The sequence below is a fragment of the Mustela nivalis genome (assembly GCF_964662115.1).
Source record: "Mustela nivalis genome assembly, chromosome: 2".
In the NCBI taxonomy this organism is placed as follows: Eukaryota; Metazoa; Chordata; class Mammalia; order Carnivora; family Mustelidae; genus Mustela; species Mustela nivalis.
Window position 1 is genome coordinate 154,915,220 of NC_139021.1, and position 24,384 is coordinate 154,939,603.

The window sequence follows — 24,384 nt, forward strand, 5'->3', positions numbered from 1 at the left end:
AAGCCCAATGTGGGGCTTGATCCCAGGATCCTGAGATCATGACCTGAGCTGAAGGCAGAGGCCCAACCCACTGAGCCACCCAGGTGCCCCTGAATATACTTAGTATTGACAAGAAAGTAGAGTAACTGACAACTCATAGTAAAACTTTTCAACCTTTTGGATAATTATTTGGCAGTATTTACTGAAAAAGAAAATATCTACAATTGCATCTCCAGCAATTGTAGATATGTGTTGAACAGAAAACCAATACATTGGGATACAGAAAAGCCTTCTATAGGAAATTAATACTACTCATAATAGTCTCAAACTAGAACCAACCCACATGTCTATCACAATACAGTTGGAAAAAACAGTGGAATAGTTATAAGACACTATAAGAAAACATAACTAGTGCTATTTGCAACAGCATGAAGAAAAGAAACTAAATATTAAATGTATGATTTCATTTATGTATAGATCACAAACAGGCAAAACTAGCTTTTGACATGGGTACATGTCAATCAAAGTACATGGGTACATGACAATGGGTACATTTAGTGAGGGCGAGGGGAGGTTCTGAATAGGAGGCATAATGGGGCTTCTGGTGTCCTGGCAAAATTTTTCTTGGCCTGTGCGTTGGTTTCACAGTATATGTTCAGATGATAACTCGCTGAGCACAACTTTTAGGACTTTAGGTTTATTATGCATCAGTGAAAGGTTTCTTTTAAAAGAAACCTCTAGGGGCGTGCCTGGGTGGCTCAGTGGGTTAAAGCCTCTGCCTTTAGCTCAGGTCATGATCCCAGGGTCCTGGGATCCAGCGCTGCATTGGGCTCTCTGCTCAGCAGGGAGCCTGCTTCCTCCTCTTTCTCTACCTGCCTCTCTGCCTACTTGAGATCTCTCTCTGTCAAATAAGTAAATAAAATCTTAAAAAAAAAAAAAGTTAATTTTCTTTATTAAAAGCTTAGAAAGGGGGCGCCTGGGTGGCTCAGTGGTTTAAGCCTCTGCCTTCGGCTCGGGTCATGATCTCAGGGTCCTGGGATCGAGCCCCACATCGGGCTCTCTGCTCAGCAGGGAGCCTGCTTCCCCCTCTCTCTCTGCCTGCCTCTCTGCCTACTTGTGATCTCTCTCTATCAAATAAATAAATAAAAATCTTAAAAAAAAAAGCTTAGAAAGAACTGTACTAATCAATTAAGAACAAATATATTTAGAGAACATCCCTTTGTACAAACATTACTATTAGTGATCTGATCATGTATAGCTATCATTCCAGTGATCAGTAGATCCTCCTGACCACTGAATGTCACCTGTTCAGGTCTTCGTGTGGTGGTGGTGGTTTTTTGGGTCTTTTTTTTTTTTTTTTTTTTTTTAAAGTATATCAACACTGCATGGCATGTGGGGATCAAAGTCACAATCCTGAAATCAAGAGTCGAATGCTTCTCCCGCAGAGCCAGTCAGGTGCCCCAGTCCTATGGGTCTATTTAATGAACTCCCTGCATCCCATTCTCCACTGAATTCACACCTTTTGTTTTAAAATCTTGCCTACCTTGTTGTGCATACTTCATTCCATCATTTTTTTTAAAAGATTTTATTTATTTATTTGACAGAGAGAGATCACAAGTAGATGGAGAGGCAGGCAGAACGAGAGAGAGAGAGAAGCAGGCTCCCTGCTGAGCAGAGAGCCCAATGTGGGACTCGATCCCAGGACCCTGAGATCATGACCTGAGCCGAAGGCAGCAGCTTTAACCCACTGAGCCACCCAGGCGCCCTCATTCTATCATTTTTGACAGTGGCAGCCCACCCCCTTAAAAAAAAATAAATCAGAAGTTATGTCTGGAGGTCACTGGAAGGTAGGGGAAACCATATTTTCTCAAGTCTTGCCTCCTAAATTCCGAGACGGGATCTTTTTTCAATTACCTGAGCAACTTTCACCTGTGCAGTGACGGAGAGGGGGAGAATCCCTTTCTTTTATTCTTTTTTCTTTTGAGAGCCTATAGTCCTTTTATCCTTGGAATCAAACAAAGGCTTCTACTTAGTGAAACTTACTATTTCGTGAACAGTCAGTGAGGTATGCATACAGAGGAACTAGTACTTGGGGGGTTCGATTTTGTTTTTCCTATAATTATTGAGGCAGCTATGGTGTAAGCCATCATGCATCATAGTGGTCCTCAAAAGATCTAGGTTCAATTCCCATTTTTGTCACTTAGAAGGTGTACAACACTGGATGGGTCTCCTGTTGCCTCCAAATTTCCCCTTCTTTTGTAAAATTAAAATTCCACTGTGTGTGGGTGGGGGTGAGCATAAGAGTTTGATGGTAAATATATATAAATTTATTTAGCTAATTACTTGCTATGTATTTGGACATTCAAGAGTTCTGTTACCTAGGTTTTGTTGAATGTTAGTACAGTACACAAATATTTCAAAAGGCTTTCATTTTCTAGGACAAAATATACTGGTGTTTGCTAAAGCATTAAAGGATAAACGTTTTTGTGTATAAGGATTTCCTCTAAAATCATAAATTCTCAACTGATCATTAATCTGAAAATCCAGAATGTCTTGCAGTTTTTGTGATTAAGTGATTTACTTCACTGGCTCTCAACTGGAACCACCTAGAATGTTAAAAAGAAAAACAAACCCCCAAACCGAAAACATTACCAGTACCTGGGCTCCTCTCCAGACCTGTTAGACCAGAATCTCAGGGCAGGAGTAGTAGAAGCAAAAAGAAAAACACGTATTTTTATCTTTATCAGTAGGCCAAAGTCCTTTCAAAAGAGAGATTAAAGTAATCCAGCTGACTGATGAGTTTATGAGTCAGAGGGACAGGTTGAATTAGCAGGGAGTATTATAAAAGCTTTAGATGTCAAGCTCACAGTCGTCCAAAAAGGGAGTGCTTTCATGGATCTAGTTGTGGTTCTGGTGCTCTGTCTCTCCTGTTGGCTTCTCCTTTCACTCTGGAAACAGAGCTCTGGAAAGGGGAAGCTCCCACCTGGCCCCACTCCTCTCCCTTTCATTGGAAATATCCTCCAGTTAGATGTGAAGAACCTCAGCAAGTCCTTGAGCAATGTAAGTATACTTTATGCTTCTCCAGCTCCTCTACTTTTAAATAAAATATATTAAAATTAACCACATTATATTAAAATATCAAGGTACGTCTGTAAAACATATACTTGTGAAATATTGTCAAGAATAGTGGAATAAGGGGCTCCTGGGTGGCTCAGTGGGTTAAAACCTCTGCCTTCAGCTCAGGTCATGATCTCAGGGTCCTGGGATCGAGCCCTGCCTCCCTGCATCTGGCTCTCTGCTCAGCAGGGAGCCTGCTTCCTCCTCTCTATGCCTGCCTCTCTGCCTATTTGTGATCTCTGTCTGTCAAATAAATAAATAAATAAAATCTTAAAAAAAAAAAAAAGAATAGTGGAATAAGGGGCGCCTGGCTGACTTTGCCAATACAGTATGCCACCCTTGATCTCAGGGTCATGAATTTTGATCTCAGGGTCATGAATTTTGAGCTGCAATGTTGGGTGTAGCGATTACTTAAAAAAAAAAAAGTGGAATAAAATAATGTGTTCTGTGAGTAAAGGAACATTTAGGCTGTTCTGTGGTAGCATTAAAATAATAAAGTCCAGGGGTGCTTGGGTGGCTCAGTGCGTTAAAGCCTCTGCCTTCGGCTCAGGTCATGATCCCAGGGTGCTAGGATCGAGCCCCACGTCGGACTCTCTGCTCCGCTGGGGGCCTGCTTCCTCCTCTCTCTGCCTGCCTCTCTGCTTACTTGTGATTTCTCTCTGTCAAATAAATAAATAAAATCTTTAAAAAAATAATAATAAAGTCCAGGGTGCCTGGGTGGCTCTATTGATTGAATGTCTGGTTCTTGGTCTTGGCTCAGGTCATGATCTTGAGGTCATGGGATCAAGCCCCTCATTGGCTCCATGCTCGGTTCAGCACAGAGACTGTGATTCTTTCCCTCCCCCACTCTCCGTCTCCCTAGTCCTCATTCATGTGTTCACTCTCTCAAATAAAGTCTTAAAATCTTTTAAAAAACAATAATGAAGTGACAAAAGCCAGGAATTCTGCTGCCTTTGTCTCACAACCCTTTGCTGTGATTTCTGGCTAAAGGTAAATGGTAAGGGTGGTGTTTTGTGATTAGAGATTTCATTTGAAGAGTCATCTATTATATAGTCTGTGTGTTTTGTTCATGAAAATTGAACTCTGAAGAAGCAAGTAGTGCCTGAGAGCAAACAAGTAACTGGGTCCAGAACTAGCTTGAATGAATGCAAAAAATAAGAAATCAGGACCAACGGGATGGTAACATGATCCCCAGATTCCACACAGAGCTGCTGTCTATACCCTGTGAATGCTGCAGGATAGAAGTAATTGTTGTTCTGTGAGATGTTGCCTGTCCTGGTCCTGCCTTTAGTGTTAGTAATACCAGCAGATCTCAAAGTGGAGTGGGCATGAGCACCAGTATGGATTTCTAGTAACTATCATAAGGCTACCAAGTCAGAATCTTCAGGAGATGGGAGCACCTGGCTGGCTCAGTCACTAAGCTTGAGACTCTTGATCTTGGGCTCATGAGTTCAAACCTCATGCTGGGTGTAGAGATAACTTAAAAATAAAATCCTTAAAAAAGAAGAAGAAGAAGAAGAAAAGAGAAATCTCCAGAGGATGGGCTTTACAGTGCTTTCCTGAAACAGCTGGGTACTGGTTCAGAGATAGGCACTGGAGACAAAAGAGTTTGGCTAAGTAGGGTTGAAATTTGGGTGTTCTGTTATTAGACACTGGGATTATATAGGAAACTCTCTGAACTTCAGTCTCTTTATCTGTACAACAGGGTAAATAAACCTAGCTCAAGGCGTTGGTGTAATAATCAGTTGTAATTATCTGAGTACCAATTCCCCAGACCATTGCCCGTCATATCAGTGGCCCTCTCTCTGTGTCAGCTGTAACAATCTTATTTATAGGTAAGATCCAGGAATATTTGAAGCCATGTTTGGTAGAATAAAAACATCGACAGTATGATGATATCAGGCTTAATCACACACACACACAAAATCATGCACAAAACATAGACTAAATTGTGACTTCTTTTGCTAACATATATGTTTTCTTCGAAATTCTCAGCTCTCAAAAGCGTATGGCCCTGTATTCACTCTGTATTTTGGCATGAAGCCCACCGTTGTACTCTATGGGTATGAAGCAGTGAAGGAAGCCCTGATTGATCTGGGAGAAGAGTTTTCTGCAAGAGGAAGTTTCCCCTTAGCTGAAAAAGTTAATAAAGGACATGGTAGGTGAGCAGGTACACACGTTCGGCACTGGTTATGGGGTTGGAAAGGATGGGAAACTGGAATTTGAAGAGCGACTCAGCAGAACTTGGCCCACCGTGAGGCTGCTGAGTATGACCCTCCTCCTCCTTGCTTAGGACCTCCTGCCCAGTATCTGTTTCCCCTCTGGTAGGAATCCTTTTCACTAACGGAAACAAATGGAAGGAGATACGGCGCTTCTCCCTCATGACCCTGCGGACTTTGGGGATGGGAAAGAGTGACCTTGAGAGCCGAGTTCAAGAGGAAGCCTGCCACCTTGTAGAAGCTTTGAGAAAAACCAAAGGTGGGTTATTCTATAGCTCTGATCTTGGCAGGCTGTTCTCTCGTCTACTGATGTCCTTGGAAACATTTCAGCCCTCGCGTGGAAAGAGGGAGTGCAGCAAAGAGCCAGGGGAGCTTCTGTGTGTCTACGCTGGTCACGTGTCATTTCATGACTGTGCTACAGTGTGGGTGTAAAAGGTCATTTAATCCTTTTCTGTCCCCAATTTTTTATTTCCGTATCATTACACCATGAAGGTACAACATTTGGGGACTCATTTTTTTTTTTTTCAGAGTTAGAGAACGGTATTTTTCCCATAGTAATAGTAATAATACATTCCCATGTAAATGTGGGTTACCTATTTCAGAAAAGGTCACCAGGGAATACTTGTCAAATGGACACAGTGGCAATGATTTCACACCTTTCACATGGAGCCCCTGTAGCTAGTGACATGTGCTTTTTTTTTTCTTTTAAATCTTGCATTCTTTTCATTTCTTTTTTAAAAAATTTTATTTAATTTATTTTTTTAAGATTTTTTATTTATTTATTTGACAGAGAGAAAGAAATCACAAGTAGGCAGAAGAGGCAGGCAGAGAGAGGGGAGGAAGCAGGCTCCCCACCAAACAGAGAGCCCATTGGGGGCTCAATCCCAGGACCCTGGGACTATGACCTGAGCTGAAGGCAGAGGCTTTAACCCACTGAGCCACCCAGGCACCCCTCATTTCTTTTTTTAAAAATTAACATGTAATGTATTATTTGATTATTTTTTTCAGGGGTACAGGTCTGTGAATCATCAGTCTTACACAATCCACAGCACTTCCCGTAGCACACACCCTCCCCAATGTCCATCACCCAGCCACCCTCTCCCACCCCCTCTGCCTCCCAGCAGCCCTCAGTTTGTTTCCTGAGATTATTTTGTTTCCATCCCCAGTCCCATCTTGTTTCATTTTTCCCTTTTCTTCCCCTCACGAACCCCTGCTCTGCCTCTCAAATTCCTCATATCAGAGAGATCATATGACAATTGCCTTTCTCTGATTGACTTATTTCACTTAGTATAATACCCTCTAGTTCCATCCATATCAATGCAAATGGCAGGATTTGGGGGTTTTTGATGGCTGCATAGTATTCCATTATGCACATATATATGCATTATGCACATATATATACACATATATATATATATACATACATACATACCACATTTTCTTTATCCATTCATCTGTTGAAAGACGTCTGGGCTCTTTCCAGACTATTGTGGACATTGCTGCTATAAACATTCAGGTGCACGTGCCCCTTTGGATCACTACATTTGTATCTTTAGGGTAAACACCCAGAGCACAATTGCTGGGTTGTAGGGTAGCTCTATTTTCAACTTTTTGAAGAACATCCATACTGTTTGCCAGAGTGGCTGCACCAGCTTGCATTCCTGCCAACAGTGTAGGAGGGTTCCCCTTTCTCCGCATCCTTGCCAGCATCTGTCATTTCCTGGCTTATTAATTTTAGCAATTCTGAGTGGTGTGAGGTGGTATCTCACTGTGGCTTTGATTTTTATTTTTACTTGGTTGGTCTATATGTGTTTGGTCAACTTCATTCATCTTCTGAGTGTTGCTTCCAAGGTCCATGTGTCCATTTCGGGCCAGTAATGATACTTTTTTTTTTTATGGTTGTAATTGCTTAGGCATCTTTCATGCCACCCTCATCAACTGTGATTTCCTTGTCAGCAACTATTTTTTAAAAATTTTTGTTTAAATTCCAGACATGCTAACATACAGGGTTTTTTTTTTTTTAATTGGTTTCAAGTGTACAGTGTAATGATTCAGCGCTTCCATACTTCACCCGGTGCTGATCCCAACAAGTGCCTCCTTAATCCCCATCCCCTACTCCACCCATGCCCTCACCCACCTTCGCTCTGGCAGCCATCAGTTTGCTCTCTACAGTAAGAGTCTGTTGCTTGGCCTGTCTCTCTCCTGCTGTCTCTGTCTCTCTCTCGTTTTCCCCTTTGCTCATTTGTTTTATTTCTTAAATTCCACATATGAGTGAAATTATATAGCATTTGTCTTTGTGGGACTGAGTTATTTTGCTTAACACTCTCTGGATCCATCCACATCATTGCAAATGGCAAGATTTCATTCTTTTAATGTGTGAGTAATTTCATTTTGTGAAATATTACACACACACACACACACACACACACACACACACACACACACACACAGAAATAAATCTCAAGACCTTCAGAAATTATCCCCTACCTTCTAAAGTTTTTCTGAAAGCTTAGTGTCCTCAAGTGTTTCAACTGAAAAAGAGTCTGGGGACACCTGGATGGCTCAGTTGTTGAGCGTCTGCCTTCAGCTCAGGTCATGATCCCAGGGTTTTGGGATAGAGTGTCACATCGGGCTCCCTACTCAGGGGGAAGCCTGGTTCTCCTTACGTGTGCTCTCTCTGTCAAGTAAGTAAATAAATAAATAATCTTTAAGGAAAAAAAGAAAAAGAGTCTGGAATAGAAACAGTTACCTAAACACGTTTCCTATTTTTTAATTCCCTCTCATTTTGGATTCTGGTTACCCTTAATTACATCACTGATGTGAATTTGGGGGCCTTCTGCATATAAAGTTTATTGATCAGTTGATTATAGCAATTACATTTAAATATTTCTCACTAAAAATAAAATTTTTTCTCTGCTTTAATTTATCTGTAAAATGACAGAATTGGCCTAAATAGTAGTCCAATTAAAAATTTATAACTATGGTCTTCTGCTAATGGCTATATATAGCAATACTCCAGAATTCCATAAGAGGGCAGGCTGTCCAAAAAATGTGAGGCCTGATTGGCGATGAGGGAACCTATTTCCTAAAGGAAATTATTGTTTTTTGTATTGTAATAAAGAAACACAAGAACTCCATTTATTGCCTTTTCCTTTTTAAATTAAAAAAAATTTTAAAGATTTTATTATTTTTTTGACACAGAGAGAGAAATCACAAATAGGCAAAGAGGCAGGCAGGAAGCAGGCTCCCTGCTGAGCAGAGAGCCCGATGTGGTGCTCGATCCCAGGACCCTGAGATCATGACCTGAGCTGAAGGCAGAGGCTTAAACCACTGAGCCACCCAGGTGCCCCAAATTTTTATATATAAAAAAAAATTTTTTTTAAAGCAAGTTCCATGCTGAAATGGGGCTTGATCTTATGACCCTGAGATTAAGAGTCACATGCTCTGCCTACTGAGCCAGCCAGGTACCCCCGGACTCTATTTGCAAATTTAACCTTTTTTCTTTGCCTTAGCTGTGATTTAAGTTTGAAGTGAAAATTTCTTATTTTACTTCTGTCTGAGGCAAACAAATGTGCACATTAATTTTACTCATTTGTGTTAGTTTTCCTCTCAGACAACATGGATACCTTTTGCTTTTTTGTTTGTTCTATCAAAATGCCTGAATTTTTCCATAATTTTTCCTCCTTTAATCTTTTTCTCTGCTGATTTTACACATAATTCACTTTAACTATTCATTAGCTATAGGTTTCCAGGTCCCGAGCTATTTCTTCCTTCCTACAGGAGTGTACAAGTTTACCAGACAGGTGTGATTCTGCATTGATAGCTTAAATTATTAGGTGTTTTTTTTTTAAATGTATTTTTATTATTATTTTTAAGTAATCTCCACACCCTAGGTGGGACTTGAACACGTGACCCCAAGATCAAGAGTCAGGTGCTGGCACCTACTCTGCACCTACTGAGCCTGCCAGGTGCACCATTCAGTGTTTTTAAAAGTGGCGTCTTTAAAGTTTTTTCTTTTGCTCTTCAAAGTAATAGTCACCTTGGGTCAGAATCAAGTAAACAAAGGTAGTGATCTAAATGGAGTATTTGGAAGATTGTTATTAATCAAACTAAGGTGGGATGGACGTCCCATTTGGGAAAGATGATGTGTTGATTTTGAGCATGCTGAAATCTTCGCTGGCAAGGGGATTGCTAGGTAGATATTGTTTTAGAGATCCTAAAATTACCTATTATGAACAACAAAGAGTTTTATATGTATATTTTAATGGTATTTTCTAAATCTTTCCTATTCTTTAGCCTTACCCTATGATCCCACTTTTGTCCTGGGCTGTGCTTCCTGCAATGTGATCTGCTCCATCATTTTCCAAAATCGTTTTGATTATACAGATCAGACTTTAATTGGCTTCCTGAAAATATTTAACGAAAACCTCAAGATTCTGAGTTCCCCATGGATTCAGGTAAGGTCATGGGAGGTCTTTCCTCTGACACATCCAAAATTCTGTATGGACCATGCTGTGAAGTAAATGAAAACTGGACATTTCGGATACTATAATGTAATTGTGGAAACGAGGTTCCTCCCCCTCCTTGAGATTTGTTTTGTCTCGTTTGTTCTGCTTGCTTTGGGTTCATGTTGCCTTTTGCTTTCTGTAGGCTATAGATATTTGTTTATTTCGTGACTTTTCTGGACCATGTTTCTAAGTCTCCTCTTCTTCATCACGTGCGGTCTCTGAAATCTCTGTTTCTTGGTGTTCCGCTAGTGTTAGCTGCAGTTTTCCTTGAGTGTGAGGGGCTGAGAAAAGGGTGTGCGGGGAGAAAGAGAGAGGAAGAAGGGGACAGAGAGAGAGGGCGGAAGGAAGGAAGACAGGAACAGACAAATGAACTCTTCCAAATTGGTTCTGGACTGGAGCATTCCTTCACTGCTTTCACCGGACTCCGATTCTTTCTCAGTCTTGTTGCTTACATTGAGCCAAGATCAGCTAGAGGTGAAAGCTTAGGGTCTTCTGGGGTCTTTTCTTAGCCAATGTCCTGGTTTCAAATTTTTTTTTGAAAAGGTTTTATTTATTTATTTGACAGAGAGAGATCACAAGTAGGCAGAGAGGCAGGCAGAGAGAGAAGGAAGCAGGCTCCCTGCTGAGCAGAGAGCCCAATGCGGGCCTCGATCCCAGGACCCTGAGATCATGACCTGAGCCGAAGGCAGGGGCTTAACCCACTGAGCCGCCCAGGCGCCCCCTGGTTTCTAAATTTTAAAATGTCTAAATTCCTCAATATACCTGGGTACTTTGGAATGCCCTAATATCCAGAAGATACTTTCTCCCCAGCTTTTCTTCCCAGGATTCTGGTGCCCTATCTCATGTCTTAACTAGCCTTTGCCCCAGGTTATTCATTTGCCTTACAGAGTTTTTGAGACATGCCTGCTGCTCTTCATCTAGTCCGATGAAACAAAGACAAGAGCCTGTGTCAGTCCTTCAGGTTGCCCCAGAGCAGTTGCAAAGAGAAAACACAATTTTTTGCAAGGTCTAGTCTAGTCTCTTGCACTGGAAACCAGAATCCCACACGAGAAGCTGCCCTTGTTAAGACCACTGCCAAACTAGGAAGGAGGTAGAAGAGGGCGCATTAAAAGTTCCACAAACTTTCCCACCCTTTTCAAGTTGCCTTTTTTGGGATTCAGCATTCACTTGATTGCTGTAAGCCTTTGTTTTCTAGAGTTCTGACAAGTTGATTCTCATGGTGTTTGCCCAAAAATCTCAGCTCTCTTTTTTTGGAGTATCCTGTCTTTGGAGATATCTACTCTGGTACTTTCATTGGTCATACTCAGTGAAGTGAGTTTTTGAATAACACACTCCTGCCCAGGGAAAACCTCATGGAGTGTGCATGTTGAAAAGAGAGTCAAAACCTTTATTTCGGGGCGCCTGGGTGGCTCAGAGGATTAAGCCTCTGCCTTCGGCTCAGGTCATGATCTCAGGGTCCTGGGATCGAGCCCCACATCGGGCTCTTTGCTCAGCAGGGAGCCTGCTTCCTCCTCTCTCTGCCTGCCGCTCTGCCTACTGTGATATCTGTCTGTCAAATAAATAAATAAAATCTTAAAAAAAAAAAATTTAAAAAAAAAAAAAAAAACCTTTATTTCACGGACAAGAAGATAAAGGTCCAGGGCGTCTGGGTGACTCAGTGGGTTAAGCCTCTGCCTTTGGCTCAGGTCATGATCTCAGGGTCCTGGGACCGTGCCCCACATTGGGCTCCCTGCTCAGCCGGGAGCCTGCTTCCCTCCCTCTCTCTGCCTACTTGTGATCTCTCTCTCTCTCTCAAATAAATAAATAAAATCTTAAAAAAAAAAAAAAGAAGATAAATGTCCAAATATGGAGCTGGTGGAATTCAAGCCTATTGACTCCCTGGCCAGTGCTCTTTCCCCTAAATCCCAAAGCCCCGTTTTGGTGACTGCCCAGAAACATGCTGATAGCACACTCAGTGGGCATCCAGGCCCTTGCTGAAAGGTTCCCATTGCCTAAAAGATTTGTCCTCCACTCACACTTAGTGACCTCTTCATCACATTACTTAGCAGAAATATGCTAGTCTAGGAAGGAAGAGAATGTCTCCTTTAAGCAGAGAAAACATTTGGGACCACAGGTGCTCCCAGGATGCACTGATGAAGGAGTAGCTTTGTGCTGTGTATGAGGTTGTCCAAACTCCTTTAACCTCAGTCTTCATCTATAAAATGTGAATCATAGTAATTCACAGCATTCTGTATTTCAAGGTTGTAGGGAAGAATTAATATAAAACATGAGAGAATTGATGTAAAGAGGCTTTGATACTATAAGGTGAACGATGTATGAGTATAGGACGTTATTGTCGTATTTCATCATCTGGTCAGAGTTTTCTCCCTTAGATATCTCCATGAGCATAGAGAATTACTTTATATACACAATATAAAATGCTTTTCCAGGAGACAAAGACCATTTTCTCTTCATCTCCCTTTTTAACCAGGGCTTGACATACCTTCTATATGTCTTCAATACATGTTTTAAAATTTAATATATATTTTTTTAATCTCTCAGATCTACAATAGCTTCCCTGCTCTCCTTGATTATCTCCCAGGAAGTCATAACACAATACTTAAAAATTCTGTTTTTATAAATAATTACATTTTGGAGAAAATAAAAGAACACCAAGAATCCTTGGAAGTGAACAATCCTCGGGACTTCATTGATTACTTCCTGATGAAAATGGGACAGGTAAGATATTAATGACAGATCTGTTATTTGTTTGCCTGCATTTATTTTGTTCACTGATTAGTGCTCATGAGGATGTTTAAATCATCAGGCAAGAAATGCTTGACAGACACTTTAGGTACTTCTGTATGCATGGATCTATCTGGATTGAGCATCATGGAACATCACTCAATCTAAGATTAAATTGTCTAATAACTAGGATATGTGGAACCTATTTGTTAAGTTTCTACCTGAAGAGAAAGAGAATGTACACTTTAGGGGAAATAAAAACACAAGTTAGAAATGACAAAATATGGAGCTATGAAATGAAGATATATGTGATCTTATCTCAGTGTGTGGGAGAATAAGAAGGAAGTGTTTAACCTAGCTGGGCTTCCTGCTTATACTGAGGGCTGATGTAGAGCTTCAAAATATTTGCAATAAGAATAGGGGAGGGAAGAGGTTCAGAAGTACGTGTTGGCAAAGAGATGAGATGGATGGAAAAAGGAAGTCTTCACTGAGTGTAACCAAAAATGGATTTGGACAGATACAGAGTTGGATGTTGGTGCCTGTCAAGTAACTGTAAGACTGAATGTTGGCATGAAAAGTTTTGACTTGCTCAGGTAGATGTAAGAGCCTGAGCAAGAGTGGAATACAAATAATTATTGGGGAAAATTATCCTGGGAGTCCTGTAGAATGAGCTGTATGATAAGAATGGGGCCCAATGACCAACTGTGAGATTTTTCATTTCTTGACTTTGGCTTGATGAAAAAAGTCTGGACCATGGAAATACAGGGACTCCTGAAATAAAATCAAATTGTTCATTTTGTCACATCTCAGAGATCTATAGAGGCTGATTTTAGTGGTTTAGCCTATAGAGGCTGATTTTTAGAAGTAAGGACTGCATGGGAGAGTTTAGTAATAAGAACAGATATTCTATTTGAGAAATTTAACCAAGGAGTGAAAGATTGATATAGTAAATCTGAATAGTGAATGTGATGAGTGATAGGGTCAAGCTGGAAATTGTGTGACAAAAGTAATGTAGATGCCATAAGGACACTTGTACCCAGGCAACATCCTTGAATGGGGGAGAGGCAGAATCCAGAGTGCATTATAAAAAGCTTATTCTAGAGAAGGAAATTCCTTCATCTGAGGCCATCACTTTATCCAATTACTTTGTAGCTTTGGGCAGAAATGAGAAATGGTGAGTAGGCTAACATGGGAAGGAAAAAAGATGCTGATGAAATTGATTGTCAAAGAACTATCCTTGGATTTCAGTTGGACTGCTCAAGTCACGTATTCTAGGTGCAATGGAGTGAAGAAGGTGGTGGAATTGTTTGAAGAAACTGGAAGAGGGAAGAAATTAATATTTTCATGATCTGCTTTCTCTGCTGTTAGGGCAATGTTTTTTTATCTTCCAACTCTGTTCCCCTTCCACTTTTATTTAGATCAAAGACTGGCAAAGCTCACCTGTCTTTATAAATAAAGTTTTATTGAAACACACATACATACACAAAGTATGGACACCTTCCCAGAAGAATGCACCCATATGAATGTTTTTGTATTTTGCATATATTTTGAGCAATTTCCTTAATGCTAGGAAGCCTTTCCACTGGTCCTGGGTGCTGACATCTCTCATATATCAATGAACAGTATTTCCTTAATATTATATTTAAAAACTGTATTGTTCCTCTGGACTTCATTATAGTATTTAGATTCTAGCTTATTATTCCATTTTTTCTTATTCTTAATATCTACACTGAGTATAATTAGCATGCCATACCCTCCCACATTTCAAGTATAATTTAGTAGTTGTGTATTTTCAGATACTACACTTGATCTTAGCCAAAAGGCCGAAAAGCGATAGTAGTTGTGTATTTTCAGAGTTGTGCAACCACCACCACAATCAATTACCAAACATTTTCATCACCCTCAAAAAAAACCCCATAAGCTTGAGTAGTTATCTCCACTGTCCCCCAAACCCTTCCAGCTTTCAGGCTTCACTTCTCTACTTTCTGTCGCTATAGATTTGCTATTCTGGATGTTTCATATTAATGAAATTATACTGTATTTTGTTCTAGCTTCTTTCACTTCACTCCTTTATGTGCTTGAATGATATTCCAGAGAGAATATACCATGTTTTATATATCTACTCCTTGGTTGGTGGACATTTTGATTGTTTCTGGGTTTTTGGCTTTTTTTTTTCTCTTTTTAAGATTTTATTTATTTGAGAGAAAGTGAGAGAGCACAAGCCAGAGGGAGAGGGAGAAGCAGGCTCCCCACTGAACAGGCAGCCCAATTCCAGGCTTGATCCCAGGATGCTGGGACCATGACCTGAACCAAAGGCAAATTCTTAACCAGCTGAGCCACACAGGTGCTGCTGGGTTTTTGGCTCTTATGAATAATGCTTCTATGGACATTTGTGTGCAAGTTTTTGTGTATACCTATGTTTTAATTTCTCTTGGGTACATACCTGGTGGTAGAATTGCTAGATCATATGATAACTTTATATTTAACCTTGGGTGGAAATGTGGTGAATCAAAGACCTAAATGTAAGAGCTAAAAATATAAAACTCCTAGAAGAAAACTTAGGCATAAAATTGGCTAAAATTGATAATCTATGTGTATGTAAGCATTGATTCTTCAAATTCACTTCAGCAGATGAGATGCTAATAATGGTTTATAAGTGCCTTACTCTTTTTTGGGGGGTTGGAAAGGTTAGAAAAGTGTGTGATGTTGATGTTACCAATGGGTCTAGCAAATACAGCTATTGAGGTTAAGCCTGTCTTAATGGAGTTGATGACAATTTAGGTGTGCCACAGGTCACTTGGGGATTGTAAGAACCTTATTAAATTAATGTTGGCCCAGAGGACTGGCTAGGAAGAAAAATTTTTTTTTTAATTTTAGTGATCTCCATAGTCAATATTTCAAATGGCCCCATTGTTGTTTTCAATTTGGTGTCACCCTTATCTTAAACCAGCTTTAGTTGTCCTTGTGAGGTGCTTTTACTCTCCCTATGAAAAGTTATGAGATCTCTATTCATTCGGTGTCTTATTCTCAGCATCTCCCTTACTCCCATAGTCTCTTTCATCCCTTATGGGCAGTTAATGTCCAAATTTTCTGTCTTCAAGTCTGTAATATTTCTTCTATTTGTATATCTTCACTAATTCCTGCACTTATTTCCCAAACCAAATAGTCCTGCCTTACATCTAGAGTACCATAGGGGCTGGCCCTCTTTTGTCTTTGTAAATTTGTTCTCACTACAATCTGTTCTAGGATGTGCTGCCATGTTAGCTTTTGCATATTCCCAACTTTGTAATGAGTTTTTAGGCAATATAGAGACCACATAAATTCTATAGCAGAAGAGAATTACAAACTCTTGATCCTGGCTTATACCATTTAAAAAATTTTTTTTAATTTTTTATAAACATAAAACATATTTTTATCCCCAGGGGTACAGGTCTGTGAATCACCAGGTTTACACACTTCACAGCACTCACCATAGCACATACCCTCCCCAATGTCCATAACCCAACCCCCCTTCTCCCCACCCCCCTCCTCCAGCAACCCTCAGGGGTTTTTTTGAGATTAAGAGTCACATATGGTTTGTCTCCCTCCCAATCCCATCTTGTTTCATTTATTCTTCTCCTACCCCCTTAGCCCCCCATGTTGCATCTCCACTTCCTCATATCAGGGAGATCATAAGATAGTTGTCTTTCTCTGATTGTCTTATTTCACTAAGCATGATACCCTCTAGTTCCATACACGTTGTTGCAAATGGCAAGACCATTTTTTAAGATATGGCTCTAATTTACTCATTTCTATCAGAAAAGATTGTGTTTGCCTACCAACAAGAGAAAACTCAATTTACAATTTTTAAAAAGATTTTATTTATTTATTTACAGACTGAGATCACAAGTAGGCAGAGAGGCAGGCGGGGGATGGGGGGAGCAGGCTCCCTGCTGAGCAGAAAGCCCAATGTGGGCCTCAATCCCAGGACCCTGAGTTCATGACCTGAGCCAAAGGCAGAGGCTTTAACCCACTGAGCCACCCAGGCACTCCCCACTATTTCTTTAAACATTGTTAATTGGGGGGCGCCTGGGTGGCTCAGTGGGTTAAAGCCTCTGTCTTTGGCTCAGGTCATGATCTCAGGGTCCTGGGATCGGGCCCCACATTGGGCTCTCTGCTCAGCAGGGAGCCTGCTTCCCCCCCACCCCCCCGCCTGCCTGCCTCTCTGCCTACTTGCGATCTCTCTCTCTCTCTCTCTCTGTCAAATACATAACTTAAAAAAACAAACAAACAAACAATCCAAACTTAAAAAAAAAAAAAAGAAATGGTGTATTTTTCTCAGGTACAGAGACTCTCATGTTAGGCAGTCCAGGACTTTTATAGTAGCCCTGAAGTATCATGGACTCATGTGCCTTCCATTTTTCTTTAGCATACCTACTGTGTAGACTTCATGTTCATCATGTTTCAAGATGATGTCTACACCACCTCCACCAACATATCTGTGTAGGCATGTAGTAAAAAGGAAGGAAAGTGACACCAAGAGGCCATTGGGGGGCACCTGGGTGGCTTAGTAGGTTAAGCAACAGATCAAGATTCCAGGGTCCTGGGATGGAGCTCCACGTCGGCCTCCCTGCTCAGTGGGGAGTCTGTTTCTCTCACTCCCTCTGTCCTCTCCCCACTCTTGTGCTAGCTCTCTCACTTGTTCTCTCTCTCTCAAATAAATAAAATAAAATCTTTAAGAAAAAGTCCTTCGGTAAGAAATAGGTTGCTTGGCCAATGTAGCTGCGAAAGAGGCTAGGAAATGGAATCTGTAGGCAAGTTTGCTTAACTATATAACAATGTGTTATTTTAGATTTATTATAATTACATATGCTGCCAAACCAGCAAATAATTACATCAAATAATTCCTAGGAAAAGGACAATGATCAGTTGAAGTTTACTTTTGAAAACTTAGTAACCAGTGCGTCTGATTTATTTGGAGCTGGGACAGAAACAACAAGCACCACCCTACGATATAGTCTCCTGCTTCTGCTGAAGCACCCAGAAGTCACAGGTATGGCCAGCATGATGGGCAGGATCTACTTCTGGGCATATAACCGATGTTTATAATGATGTTGGAGCACATGAATTGGCATGTAAATATATATGCATTTTCTCTTTTCTCATCTGTCTCATTTGTGTTTTATCAGCTAAAGTCCAGGAAGAGATTGAGCGTGTAATTGGCAGATGCCAGAGCCCTTGCATGCAAGACAGGAGCCGCATGCCCTATATGAATGCAGTATTGCACGAGATCCAGAGATACATTGATCTTATCCCAAACAGCCTGCCTCATGCAGTGACCCGTGACATTAAATTCAGAAACTATGTCATCCCCAAGGTAAGATGTGTTTCTCCTACACTTGACTTCAGTGCTCTTGAAGTTCTCATATTCACAGTGTGGTTTCAATCCTCTACCAGTAAAGATGAGAGTGCAAGAATCATACATGTGGCAGTTTCATGGACTTTGTGCTGTTTCCAGTTTGAGGCTATACTTTTTTTTTTTTTTTTTGAGGCTATACATTTTTACAACAGGTTTTGGTATTGACTGTGTAATTCTTCCAAATTTGTTCTATTTCTTTAATATTGTTTTGGCTACTCTTAGCTATTTACATTTCCAAATAAATTGTAGTATCAATTTGCCAGTTATCCAAAGCACTTGACAATGGTTTTTATCAGGGTTATAGTAAATTAACTTGGAAAGAATTGACATGTTGGAATGATGAATCTTTCAATTCATGGAAATGGTGTATTCTCCTAATTTATTTGGGCTTTCTTTAATTTTTTTTAATATTTTCTTCAGTATAGTGGCTTGTACATCTTTTAGATTTTTCCTAGGTAATTGATATTTTTAATGTTATTATAAATTGTATAATTTTTTAAATGCCTTTTCTACTTTATTGGTATATGGAAATATAATTTATTTTATTATCTACCAACCTTTCTAATTTCACTTATCATTGTTAATAATTTGAATCTAAGTAACCATGGATCATTCAAGTCTACTGTATTGGACATGACTGACCTAAGTTTTGTTTCTTTTTTTCTGTAATATTAAAAACCTTATCTTCAGGGGTGCCTGGGTGGCTCAGTGGTTTAAAGCTTCTGCTTTCAGCTCAGGTCATGGTCCCAGGGTCCTGGGATCGAGCCCCACATCGGGCTCTCTGCTCAGCAGGGAACCTGCTTTTTTCTCTCTCTCTGCCTGCCTCTCTGCCTACTTGTGATCTCTGTCAAATAAATAAAATCTTTAAAAAGAAAAAAAACCTTATCTTCAGAGGCACATCAGTAGCTTAGTCAGTTAAGCGTTAGCCTTCAGCTCAGGTCATGATCCCCAGGTCCTAGGATCAAGTCCAACATTGGGCTCCTTGCTAAGCCAGGAGCCTATTTCTCCTTCTGTATGCTACTCCTGCTGCTTGTGCTCTCTCTCTGACAAATAAATAAATAAAATCTTAAAAAAATATATTCTACCTGGACTTTAAAAAGGCATAGAATGGGAGCCTGGGTAGCTCAGTCACTGGGCATCTGCATTTGGCTCAGGTCATGATCCCAGGGTCTTGGGATCAAGTCCCACATTGGGCTTCTCACTGTGTCTCTCTCTGTCAAATAAATAAAATCTTTTAAAAAAGGAAAAGGAAGAAGCATAGAAGGCGCTAGAGAATCCCTTTCTAGAGAAATGAAAGAACTTAAATCTAATCAAGTTGAAATCAGAGTCCAGAGTGGTCACCATTACACCATGGAACCGCCCAAGTTGAAATCAAATAGGCTATTAATGAGATGCAGTAAAAAAAAAAAAAATAGAGGCTCTGGGGTACCCGGTTGGCTCAGTGGGTTAAGCCTCTGCCTTTGGCTCAGGTCATGATCTCAGGGTCCTGGGATCAATACCCACATCGGGCTCTGTGCTCAGCAGAGAGCCTGCTTCCCCCTCTCTCTCTGCCTGCCACTCTGCTTACTTGTGATCTCTCTCTGTCAAATAAATAAATAAAATCTTAAAAAAAAATAGAGACTCTGAGTGTTAGGATAAATGAAGCAGAAGAAAGAATCAATGATATACAAGACAAAAATGTTGGAGAATAAAGAAGCTGAGAAAAAGAGATAAACAACTACTGGATCATGAGGGGAGAGTTCAAGAGATAAGTGATACCATTAAGTGCAATATTAGAATAACTGGAATCCCAGAAGAGGAAAGGGAGAGAGAGAGAGAGAGAGGCAGAAGGTATATTGGAGCAAATTATAGCAGAGAACTTCCTTAATCTGGGGAAGGAAACAGGCATCCAAGTCCAGGAGGCACAGAGAACCCCCCTCAAAATCAATAAAAATAGGTCAACACCTTGACATGTGATAGTGAAACTTGCAAATCTCAGAGACAAAGAGTAAATCCTGAAAGCAGCTCAGGACAAGAGGTTCATAACCTACAAGGCTAGAAACATTAGACTGGCAGCAGACCTGTCCATAGAGACCTGGCAAGCCAGAAAGCACTGGCATGATATATTTGGGGTCCTAAATTAGAAAAATACACAGCCAAGGATACTTTATCCAGTTAGGATGTTATTCAAAATAGAAGGAATGATAAAAACTTCCAGGACAAATTAAAAGAATTTGTGACCACTGAATCATCCCTGCAAGAAATATTAAATATTAAAAGGGATCTGTTACACAAAGAAGGAGCCTAAAAGCAACATAGAAGAGAAAAGAACAGAGACAATATACAGAAACAATAAGTTATACCAAAGAAAATTCATATTTTTGAGGGTAAAGTCAAGTGAGTTTTGATCAATATGTAAGGCTGTGTAATTAGCACAACCAAGGTATAAAACATTTCTATCATCTCAAAAATTTCCTTCATTCTCCTTTTACAGTCAATCCACCTCCCCCAGTTTCAACCCTTGGTAACCATTGATCTACTTCTGGTTCCACGGTTTTGCCTTTTAAGGAATGTAGCATAACGGAATGTGACATAAAAGTAGTATAACCTGTAATCAGTATAAACCTTTATCCTTTTTATGTGACAGAATGTGTTTGAGATTGATATTTGTTATCACATGTATCATTAGTTGTTCCTTGTTTTGATGAGTAGTTTTCATCATATCGAGTGCCTCAAGTTGTTTATCCATTCACTAGTTGATGGATATTTGGGTCATTTCCAAATTTAGACAGAGACAGTGAGAGAGAGCATGAGCAGGAATGGGGGGGGGGAGCAGACTCCATGTGGAGCAGGGAGTCCAATGTGGGACTTGATCCCAGGACCCTGAGTTCATGACCTGAGCCGAAGGCAGAGGCTTAATGACTGAGCCACCCAGGTGTCCCAAAGGCAATAACTTTGTAAATAAAATTACAGACCTTAAATATGATAAACTTAGAGGGTAGAATTTCCTTCCAATGTTTAATTTAAAAAAGTAGAAAATCTAAATGGCCTTTAAACACACATACACAATGGCTATGTAATGTTTTATGTATATATAAGTAACATTTATGAAAATTTATATACATCTGTATTTTAAGTGCATATTTACTTATGTCCATCAATCTACCTCACTCCAATCTACCTCACTTCACTATGCATCTTCTAAGAATGAGGGCTTTCCGCACATTTATTGAGATGAACAACATTCATCTCAAGGAACTATTATCTATACAATAGTTTTATTTAATATATAGCCTATAATTACATTTTTTCTGTTATCCTAAAATACTCTTTTATAGCTTTTTTTGAAGGGGCATATAGTAGCTAATCAAGGAATAATATGTAATTTGATTATATGTCCCTTTAGGCTACCCTTTTATAAAGAAAATTTCCATTTCCTGTATTTGTTTCACTTCAAGGCACTGACAATTTTGAGGAGTCCAGGACACCATGTGGAATATTCCTCAGTCTGGTTCGGGTGGTTTTTGTTTTTGTTTTGAGATTAGATTCCACTTCTGTGTTTTGGGGAAGAAAATTACATAGGTGATGTTGTGTAAGTCCCAATGAATCACATTTGGCTAGAGACATACAATACCAATTTATACCATTATTGGTGATGCTAGCTACTCACTTATGAAGGAGGTATCTGCCATAATTCTCTATTGCTAGGGATCTATTTTTCATAGGAGGTGATTAATAAGAAAAAAATCTATGGCATGGTACTTTAAGACCTTATAAATATCCTGTTTCCCAAATCATTGATCCAATAGTTTTAGCATTAATTAATGATCTTTACTTGAATTGTTGAAAAATGATTAGTTTTTAAATTTTATTATTGGTGTGTGTGTGTGTGTGTGTGTGTGTGTAGCTAGGATTCATCTATAACAAAGAGTTCCCCCACATTTTTATTTTTTTAAAGACTTTATTTACTTTAGAGACAGTGTGAGTTGGGGAGAGGGGCAGAGGGAGAGGAGAGACAGAATCTCAAGCAGACCTCTGCTGTGCCATAATCCACATGAGATGTATGAAAACTGAAGTGACAAAATAGAGCAAAGAGACACACAAGTGTCCAAACATTGTGATCAGTGGAAGGAATTCAGAGGGCAGGCACCCAAGTAACCAAGCACTCGGTATTTCAGACCCTGTTGGAGGCCATGTTAGCATCCTGACTAGCACTGGCCTTAATCTCATCCCTGTTAATTTCTTGGTCTCTCTGGCTGGAAATCCCATGGGCCTTCTTTGGACCTTGGATTCTTCACATATAGATCAAAATATTGAACTAAGTGATTTCCACATTTCTTCCAGCTCTACAACTTCTTTCTAACCCAGTTTATCTTTATCTGTTCATTTCAGGGCACAAACGTGTTAGTATCACTGACTTCTGTGCTACATGATGAACAAGAATTCCCCAACCCAGAGGTATTTGACCCTGCCCACTTCCTGGATGATAATGGCAACTTTAAGAAGAGTGATTATTTCATGCCTTTCTCAGCAGGTAATAAATTCCTTAGGTGCTGAAGGGGACAAAATATTTTGGGGGTGGGGTATCAGTTGAATCTTACATAGTGCCTGCCCTGGCGTGGGTAGAATTGTTCTTTGTCCATGACCAGAAACATGGCTCAAGATATATCACTGAGCTACTAAGAGCTCCTCTAAGCAGCAGATGAAACTCATTTAGACTTTACTCACTGACCAGGAGAAAGGTATATAACTCCTCAACTTTGAGTTAAGTATTTTCTTTCTTTTTTTTTTTTTTTTAAGATTTTATTTATTTATTTGAGAAAGAGTGCGAGCACAAGCAGGGGCAACAGGAGAAGGAGAAGCAGGGTTGCCGCTGAGCAGGAAGCCTGATGCAGGGCTCAATTCCAGGAACCCTGGGATCATGTCCTGAGCTGAAGGCAGATACTTAACCAACTGAATTACCCAGGTACCTCAAGTTAAGTATCTTGTATGTGCGGTGCCTGGGTGGCTCAGTCAGTTAAGTGTCTGGCTTTAGCTCAGGTCATGCTCTCAGGGTCCTGGGATTAAGCCTTCCTTCAGGATCCCTGCTCAGTGGGGGATCTGCTTGTCCCTCTGCTATCCTACCCACTCATACTCTCAAATAAATAAATAAATAAAATTTTTTAAAAAAGTATTTTCTCTGTACCTTCACTTCCCAGAGTGAGCTCTGGGGTGACAAGTATCCACAAGCACAGCATGGACACCACAGGGGCTTACACTCTAGTTAGGGAAGCAGACTAGTAAGCAGATCATTATAATCTGATAAGACTAGTGTTGTGGGAGAGGGAAGGCCAGGCTGCTCAGGAGACCAGAAGAGGCAGCTTCCTGCTCACCCTCAGCCCACAGTGAGGCATGAACTGGAATAAGCAACATTCCAACAGCAGAAAGGGAATTTGAGCTGCCTCACAGCAGACAGGAAGTGAGGGAAAGAAGAGAAGATGGGGCACTTTTACAAAGTAGACCATAGGAGAAGGATGTTTCTATAGACTGAGGTCAGAACCTGCCAACCAACCATGGCATCAAGGAAACCTTCGGAAAGTGGCAGGATGCCCTGAACCTGATTGTCCTCCACTCAAGATCATGTATCTTGGATATTGGGTCTCCACATCAATAGTGCTCACTGAGTCTCCAGCCATAGAGTTCCCTTCAATTATCTGATGGCTTTCAGTACCTGCTTTGGGTCTGGCACTGTACATACCAAGATGTCAAAGACTGAGCCTTCCCTCTTTAGCGTGGTAGAAAAAGATAAACAGGAAATTATGATTCAAGGTGATGATCTATGCTTTAATTGAAGAGTGAATAAGATTCTGAGGATACCCAGAGAGAGCAAGACTCTATTGACTGAGGGGATCACAGGGAGTATAGAGAGGAAATACATGAGACATAGATCCTGAAAGAAGTATTAGAGAATTGCGCCTTAACTGAAGGGAACAGCATGAGATAAGGCTGGAAACGTCATGGTGTGTTGGAGATCGATGAAGAGTTGGTATGGCTAGAACCAAGAGTAGAGGGTTTGGAAGATGGAAGGAGGGATATGGAACCTCAGACTGGGTACAGAATGTGAAGAGCCAGTTCAACCCATTTGACCTCCTGTCATAGGACAGATCAGCGACACCCTGAATATTTTAAAATGAGAGAATAATACATTTAGACGTGTTTTTGGAATCGCATGAAGGAAAAAAATCTTTTTAAACTTTATGACAGAGGTAGGAATGGAGACACAGATACATGAGTTCTCTTCTCTTAGTCCTTCTCCCTCCAATGCCCTTGGTGAAGGGGGTGGGTTTCTACAAAAATGTATGGAAACTGGAAATAAGAAAAGAGCAGTTGTAACGTGGAAATGCATAGTGAAGTGCTTGATGTAGGCCTGATACTCAATAATTAATTGTTGAATGAAGGGTTCTCATCAAGACACTAGGTG

At 40.3% G+C, this 24,384-nt stretch overlaps 1 protein-coding gene across 2 annotated transcripts in view; it reads left to right on the forward strand.

Annotated features, from left to right (window-relative positions):
- The first annotated feature begins 2,703 nt into the window (after window positions 1–2,703).
- LOC309860251 (cytochrome P450 2C41-like) overlaps window positions 2,704–24,384 on the forward strand; it is a 58,778-nt gene continuing 37,097 nt past the window's right edge. The window contains exons 1-8 of one of the 2 annotated variants that reach the window (XM_082722120.1): window positions 2,704–3,039; window positions 5,092–5,254; window positions 5,425–5,574; window positions 9,612–9,772; window positions 12,365–12,541; window positions 17,438–17,579; window positions 17,716–17,903; window positions 22,317–22,458. In XM_082722120.1, the coding sequence (XP_082578246.1) occupies window positions 2,872–3,039; window positions 5,092–5,254; window positions 5,425–5,574; window positions 9,612–9,772; window positions 12,365–12,541; window positions 17,438–17,579; window positions 17,716–17,903; window positions 22,317–22,458 (1,291 nt within the window). In that variant the 5' untranslated portion in view covers window positions 2,704–2,871. The remainder of the gene's footprint in view (window positions 3,040–5,091; window positions 5,255–5,424; window positions 5,575–9,611; window positions 9,773–12,364; window positions 12,542–17,437; window positions 17,580–17,715; window positions 17,904–22,316; window positions 22,459–24,384) is intronic. The other variant, XM_082722119.1, reaches the window with a different exon arrangement.